This window comes from Tenrec ecaudatus, chromosome 18 (assembly GCF_050624435.1).
Source record: "Tenrec ecaudatus isolate mTenEca1 chromosome 18, mTenEca1.hap1, whole genome shotgun sequence".
In the NCBI taxonomy this organism is placed as follows: Eukaryota; Metazoa; Chordata; class Mammalia; order Afrosoricida; family Tenrecidae; genus Tenrec; species Tenrec ecaudatus.
In genome coordinates this window covers 1858856-1866685 of record NC_134547.1, presented here as the reverse complement: position 1 = coordinate 1866685, position 7830 = coordinate 1858856, and the positions used below count along the sequence as shown (strand labels likewise).

General features: G+C 49.2%; 1 protein-coding gene across 1 annotated transcript; it reads right to left on the bottom strand.

The window, feature by feature from the left end:
• Positions 1-646: 646 nt before the first annotated feature.
• Positions 647-4245, bottom strand: LOC142432570 (uncharacterized). Its single transcript, XM_075537795.1, has 3 exons — positions 4146-4245; positions 3439-3570; positions 647-1590 (listed from the first exon to the last, which is right to left on the bottom strand). Exons 1-3 carry the CDS (start codon positions 4243-4245, stop codon positions 647-649), a joined length of 1176 nt encoding a protein of 391 aa, XP_075393910.1.
• Between the last annotated feature and the right edge of the window lie 3585 nt (positions 4246-7830).

The following is a 7830-nucleotide window of genomic DNA, read 5'->3' as shown; positions in this document are numbered from 1 at the left end:
TCTTGGGGCTACACTGTGTGGTAATTCTGATAACTCACGAGACCACTGCGCAGACCCTTCTGCAATGCTGCCAATATTCGATATGATTGTTTTAAAATGTCCAATAGCATCTCCATTCACCACATTTGACCGCCGGGCAATTGAAACGTGGCTGCTGCACATGAGAAACTGAATTTAAAATTTTAATTTTGATCAATTGAAATTTTTAAAAAGTTGTTTGTGGGTAAATGGCTACTGCCTCACGTAGCACAGAAAATTAACATTATACCTGGATTCTTTCTCAAACCACAGTAATTTTACCGAATGCAGCAGCACTATGGACATTGTTTGCAAAGAAATCATTTGTTCTGGGGGCTGTCCTGTGCCTTGTAAAATCTTTATCGGCATCCCTGTTTCTGTCCTTTAGATGCTACCCCTCCCCCCAGGGAGGAGAACCAAAAATGTCCCTAGACATGACTCAATGTCTCCATTGGAAGATGGACAGAAATTCCTCCAGTTAAAAGCTACTGGGCTGATAGCACATCTCTGGTGAGAAATGAAGGGAGTCTACTAACAGTTTTCCTTCTATTTTGGTGCTTCGAGAGAGTACAGAGATGTGTGTTCTTGTGAAAGGCTCTTTCATAGACACGGGGCTTACTTGTCCTTTCTATAGAGCATGTATTTTCTGGTGGAGCGTCAAGGAAGTGACCTTCCTGAAGTCTTTCCCACATTTGGCGCATGGATTTGGTTTCTCTCCAGTGTGGGTTTTGCAGTGATTATTAAGGGCCGAGTTCCCACACTCTGTGCACATGTAAGGCTTCTCTCCAGCATGCATTCTCTGGTGTCTTTGGATGCTTGATTTACACCGGAAGGTCTTTCCACATTCCTTGCACTGATAAATATCATCTGTTTCATGGCTTTTCTGGTGCTTGAGGAGGGCCACCTTGTTGGGAAAGGCTCCCTCGCACTCTTGGCAGGCCTCAGGAGGTCCTGGCAGGTGAATTCTCTTATGCTCTGAAAGGTGGGAACCATTTCGGAAGTTCTTCCCACATTCTTTACACTGGTATGACTTCTCCTCTTGGTGAATTCGATGATGCTCTGAAAGGTGGGAGTTACATCTGAAAGCCTTTCCACATATTTTACAGTGGTAGGGCTTCTCACCCGTGTGGATCCTTTTATGCTCTACTAGGGATGAGCTGCGGCTGAAAGATTTCTTACACTCCCCACAATGATAGGGCTTCTCTCCAGTGTGAACTCTCCGGTGGCGAGTCAGTTTTGTGCTCTGCTTGAAAGTTTTCCCGCATTCATCACACTTGAAGGGCTTCTCCCCCGTGTGGATCCGGTAGTGGCTGCTGAGGGTGGAGCTGCTGTTGAAGGCTTTCCCGCACTCCTTACACTTATAAGGCCGCTCCCCTGTATGGATCCGGTGGTGTGTAAAGAAGTACGAGCTATGTCTGAAGGATTTCCCACACTCGTTGCATTTGTGGGGTTTCTCTCCAGTATGAATTCGCTCGTGCTCAATAAGGTGAAGGGTCTGGTTGAACGTTTTCCCACATTCTTTACATTCAAAGTGAGTCTTCCCCCTTTTGGGTCTTGGCTGTCTTGTTACATCTGCATCCTGTGTTTGTCCATGGGTATTTTTCTTGAAGGCCTTCCTTTCCCTAAGAGAGCTCTGTGGTGTTATAGTTGATGGCATGTGGCTCTTGTGGCTTACATGTCTCCTCAAGACCACGGACTCATGGTTTTGCTTGCCACGGGAGATTTGTTTGTGTGATTTGTCTTGTGTGGCCAGGCTTGAGTCAGATTTCTGCTTTCCCTCTGGTCCTCTGTTCTCACTTTCCAAGGCCCTTTCTGACCTAGCAACCTGAGGACCACCCCTCTGGGACACGTTCTTTGACTTTCCTTGTGACGACTCCTTTAGAAGTGATGTCTTCAGTTTACACCTAGCCTCCTTATCTGAAAGAAATTTAGAATGCAAACACCTTGTGTTTTTTTTTCTAAATAGTATAATATACTTCATAAGTACAGCCTAAATAATACTCACAAAGTGAACGTGTGCTCATATGCATAGGACTAGGATGAAGAAAGAGAACTCCAGAAAGCATCACCCCAGAACCTCCCCTCAAACACACACACTCCATTCTCTTTCAGTGATGCCCCACCGAAACTCACCATCCGGGCTTCTAACAGCATGCATTTACCCCTGCTCACCTTTCCACATTATGAAACTAACACTATAGCACTCACCCTTCTGTGTCTGGCTTCTTCCACTCAGCATCCTGTTGTGAGCCGTATCCATATTGTGGATGGAGGGAGGGATAGATGGATGAGAGGTTGGGTGGGTGGGTAGATGGATGCATGAAGTGATGGGTGGGTGGATGAAGGCATCTGGCTTGGCATGACTTTATTTCTGCCTGAAACCTTGTGCCTTTCAACATTTACATCCAACATTCTCTTCCTTTTTCCATTGGAAAACTCCTCCTCGGGTGAGACGCACTCTTTGATAAGCAGTCAGGGGATGGAAGGGGCATGTGACCAAGCAACCGTGGCTAAAAGTTACTGTCATCATACCTCTCACTCAACACGATGTTGTATTCAGAACCTCCCCGTGTGAGCCAACTACCTTATCTCCAGCTTCTCTCTCACAAGATGAATTTCCACACAAACATCTATCATGACAGAGGAACTGAAGATCAGTGAGAGACACTTTTCTGGAAGACAAAGGCTGGATTCTCTATGTCCTGGCTGTTGTCAGTGGGTGCTATCCAGTTGATTCTGACTCATCGCAACCCTGTGTGACAAAGAACTGCTTCACAGATGTTCCTAGGTTGTCATCTCTAAGGGAACAACCCATCACTGGGTTTTTCCCTCAGGAGTTGCTGGTGGGTTCAAGCCACCAGCTTCTCGTTTATCAGCCACGTGCTTAACCATTGTACCCCAAGACTATTACGTGCCAGTAGGAATGGAGGGAAAGGCCACTTGAATAGTAAACCAACAAAGCAGTGATAGGTCTAAAAGCCTAATTTTAAAATGCTGATATGAGCTGGAAAGTGACTTGGTGTGTTTGTTGGGGGGGGGGTGTGCTGGGGGAGGATGGAGTGGGCCCTGAGGAAAGCCTTGAAGAGGAAGTGAGAACTGAGCTGAGAGGTGCATGGTGGGCCCTACAGGCACACAGCATATCCGATGCAAAAGCCTTGAGTTCAGGTTTGTCTTTTGCTGCCCCAAGAGTTTGACACTCTTGGAGCGTGGTACTCCACCCTCACAGACTGGATGGAGGGAAAGGAAGAAGCGTGGTACTGAGGGGGCCAGAGTGGGAGCAGCTCTCAGAGGGGAAGGACAGGAAAGGAACCCCAGAAGACGACACCTCTTGCACCCTGGTCTCTCCTCCCTGACTCTCGGTGTGGTGGGCATCTGGGGAGAATTTGTCATGGAGATTTCCACAGCGTAACCTCCACTCACCAGTGGAGATGTTGTGTATACAGAGTCCCTCGTCACCTCGCAGGGCTGCTCCAGGGCCTTCTCTCTCCTTGACACAAGGCTCATCTCCTTGCTCCAAGCTGGTGATCAACTTCGGCTTGAAAAACCGATACCCTGCCCCGGAGGAGAAAGGGGAAGTGACGTTGGATCCCTCTCAGAACTCATGTTCGACCCAGATGATCGCCGTCCTGTGATAAGAAGGACCTCCAAAGGGGAATGTGGGAGACTGTCTCCCAGCTTCTACCCCATCCTTAGCTGCCCCCACCTGCACCCGCGTCAGCTCAAATGGACATAGGTGGGGATCCGTGATGGGCCCAGAAAGTGGAACAGTCAGCTCATTCCTGGGCTCATTGGTTATCTGGTTGGTTATCTGTGACCACGGGACCAAACCAGTCAGGTTGAGGGGGAAGACTACTTTCAGGAACACCCAAAGAAAAACGCACTCAACTGTGACGGCTGCAAATGAAGAAAGTATGTGTTTCTGCAGCACTGATCCCTGGTCCCTGTAGCACCCAGCTGGGAGCCATGTTGAGACTTTGCACAGAGCCAACCTTAGGATGAAGGGAAGCATACCAAAGCCTCAGTGGGTGATCCCCATCCAAGTGCAGAATGGATCAATGCCTCCCAGAAGCTTCACAACCTTTCATTCTAAGAAAGCCAATAGAGACTCGCAAGGAGACTGTCCTTACCTACGGAGGCTAGGTTCCGATAGTTCTCCAGCATCACCTCCTTGTACAGGTCCTTCTGAGAAGGATCCAGCAGCTGCCACTCCTTCTGGGTGAAGTACATGGCCACATCCCTGAAGATCACTGGCTCCTGTAACACCAAGCCCCACCCCTCGTGTGAAAAGGCTGAGGAGGCCTGCAGAGCTCTACTTTCTGGTAGATTGTGGAAATGAGCCTTTGCTGTGTACTTGTGCGTCATCCTCCCCTTCTGAATGCGCACCTTCGTGGGGTGAGCTCTGGCCCATGGAATGTGAGCAGCGGGGACAGGATGAAAATAGACCTGGAGAAATGAGCTTCCTCTACCACTCGTTCCAGGAGGACATGCCCAAGCTAAGCCCCTGGGGGATTACAGACAGGCAGCGCAGACCCCCAAGGCATCCCACTCATTCAAGAGAAGGCAGCCTAGATGAGGTGGAAGCTGTTGGTTACCACCAGCTTCTACCTCGACCTATGAGCGAACTAGCAAAGCCGCACGTATCCAACCTCTTACCTTGGGCATGACCTTGTGGTACTGGGGGTATTTGTTATGGGACCTTACAGTGGCTATAGATGACTAATACATGCATGTTCCAATTTTTCCCCCTGTGGTATGGGAAAAGGTGAGCACCTGGATGCTATTGGAAACACCATGGATGTTAGAAACCGCAACAGATTGGATGAGGCTCTGTCCCACATAAGCTCTGTCAGGGAGTGAGACTCCAGTTTCCATAGCCGTGAGGTAGATACCATCATAATTAAGAGCCTGGGCTCTGGGACTAGATGACGTGGGTTCGAATCCTGACTTGATTGCTTATGACTCACGTGGCTTGGGCGTGGGGCCTGAGCTTTTGCTTCCGTTCCTATACCCCTGAATTGGGGACGCTAACACCACCTGCCTCGTGGTGCGATGACTGCTCAGCTGCAGACCACAAGGTTGGCAGAGTGAACTCACCCAGCCGAGGAGCCCTGGTGGTGCAGTGGTTATGAGTTGGGCTGTGATCCATGTGGTCAGCCGTTCAAAACCTCCAACAGCTCCACAGGGCAAACACTGGGCTTCCTACCCCCATAAACAGTGACAGTCTCAGAAATCCAGTGAGTTGAGTTTGTTTGTTTAGCAGCACTGGGGAGGGAGACCTGGCAGCCTGAATCGAAAAAGATCATAGCCAAGAAAAATCCAATGATGACAGTTCTTCTGTATCAACTGGGGGTGAGTTGAGTTGGATTTGACCTGACGACACCCAGCAGCCTCACGGAGTTGTTGGATATATTAAACCCATCACCCTGTGTCTGTTCTGACCCATAACAGCATGGTTGTTAGGTTCCATTGAGTGGATCCTAACCCACAGCAACCTGATGTACGACAAAAGGAGACACTGCTCGGCTCAGTGCTGCCCTCAGGATGGTTATTCTGTTTGAGTCCATTGCTGCACACACACTATCCCCTAATTCTGTTCAAATGACTGCCTCTTGGTTCGCAGAGAGGTCCCACTTGGGCACAATGAAGTGTTCTGGGCTTCCTTTTCTCAATACAACCCATGGCGTGTGAGGACCCACGCAGCTGGATGCCTTTTGTAGAGTCAGACAATAAAAGCAAGCATTGTTCCGCTATCAGCCCACGTCCATCAGGCAGCAGCCATGAGATTCCCTTCTCCGCGTCTTCTGCATTCAGCTGCATTTTCTGACCTCTCCAAGCCGATGGCCTGTGCAGCCATGGTTGAATGGCCTGGAGCCAAACTTTTCCTTGCCTGTGATATTAATGATAATATCACAAACTGGATGCCAGGGAGGCGTGAACTGGCTCTACCCCTGGGGCCCTGGGACACAATAACTGAGAAATCCGAATTCACTGCCATTGAGTTGACGCTGGCTCCTAACGAACCTCCAGCACGGGGCAGAACCGCTCCTGCTGACTTTCTGAGAGTATCACTCTGTCAGAGTAGAAGCCTCGTCGCCCTCCTGCAGAGCAGCTAGTGGTTCTGAATTGCTGACCTTGCCATCAGCAGCCCAACCCATAACCTGCGGCGCAGTGGGTTAAGTATTTTCCTCACAATCCAAAGGTTGGCAGTTCAAACCACCAGCCGCTCCACGGGAGACAGATGAGGCTGCCTGCTCCCATAAAGATTTACAGTCCCGGAAACCCCAAGGAGCAGTCCTACTGTGCCCTGCATACAGGGTTGCTGGGAGTCAGAATCAGTTTGATGGCAGCAGGTGCATCTGTCTCCAAGGAGCCCTGGTGGCATAGGGGTACACATTGCACTGCTACCCAAAAGGCCAGTAAATCCAGATGATGGGAGAAAGACGAGGCTTTCCACTCTCAGAAATAGTGACAGCCTTAGAAACCCACGGGGCAGTTCTACCTGCCCTACAGGGCCGCTACAAGTATGCATGAATTCAATGGCAGTGAGTGTGCTACTCACATAATTTCATGTCAACTTGAAGATATATAAAAGTGTAGGGGTGGAAGCCTACCCTGGCACGAATGCTGAAGACAAAGAGGGTGCAAGGGCAAGTGCGGTGAAGAAAGCTGATGGCGCCCAGTTGTCAAGATATATAGAATCGGGTCCCATAGGCTGGAAGATAAACAAGGGGCCATCTAACTAAAAAACAACAAAGCCCACATGGAAAATGCACACCAGCCTATGAGATGACAAGGCATCGAAGGGATCAGGTATCAGGCATCAAAGACAAAAAAAAATCATAGCATTGTGAATGAGGGGGAGTACAGAGTGGGGACCCAGGGCCATTCTGGGGGAAATTGGACAACCCCTTGCAGAAGGGTTGTGGGGAGGTGACGAACTAGTCAGAGTGTAGTGTAACAACGATGAAACATACAAATTTCCTCTGGTTCTTGAATGCTTCCCCCCTCCCCCCACTATCATGATCCCAATTCTACCTTACATAACCGGCTGGACCAGGAGATGTACACTGGCATGCATAGGAACTGGAAATACGGGGAATCCAGGACAGATGAGCCCTCAGGAACAGTGGTGAGAGTGGCAATATAGGGAAGGTGGAGGGAGGGTGAGGGAGAAACGGGAAACAGATGACATGGTCTACATGTAACCTCCTACCTGGAGGACGGACAGCGGAGAACTGAATGAGGAAGACATCGAATGGTGTAAGATATGATAAAATAATTATTTATAAATTATCAAGGGTTCAGGGGGCAGGGAGAGCGGGGAGGGAGGAGAAAATGAGCTGATGCCAGGGGCTCAGGTGGAGAGTGGGTGTTTTGAGAATGATGATGGCAGCATATGTATAAATGTGCTGCACACAAATGATGTATGTACGGATTGTAAAAAGGGTTGTATGAGTCCCTAATAAAATGATTTTTTTAAAGTGTAGGGGTGGAGTCTAGGCTGTCAATCAGGTCACAACCTGATGGAGACTCCTTGTGGGCGTGGCCTTCTCATAAGGAGGATCCTGGGAACCTCCTTGCTCACTCTGCTTTCACCATCCTGCTGGCTGACCCTGGTTGCTGCCAGAGCCCTGAAGGATGTCACCACCACCACTGGATCCACGGGAGTTTGCACCCACCAACCTGCTTTCTTCCTGCATTCTGCACCATTGCTTGTGACTGCATGAGTCTGAAGAAGGACTTGCAGACTGATACCAGACTTATGGATTTGAGTTGGACTAGCCTGGGATCTTCTCTTGAAATATAATTACT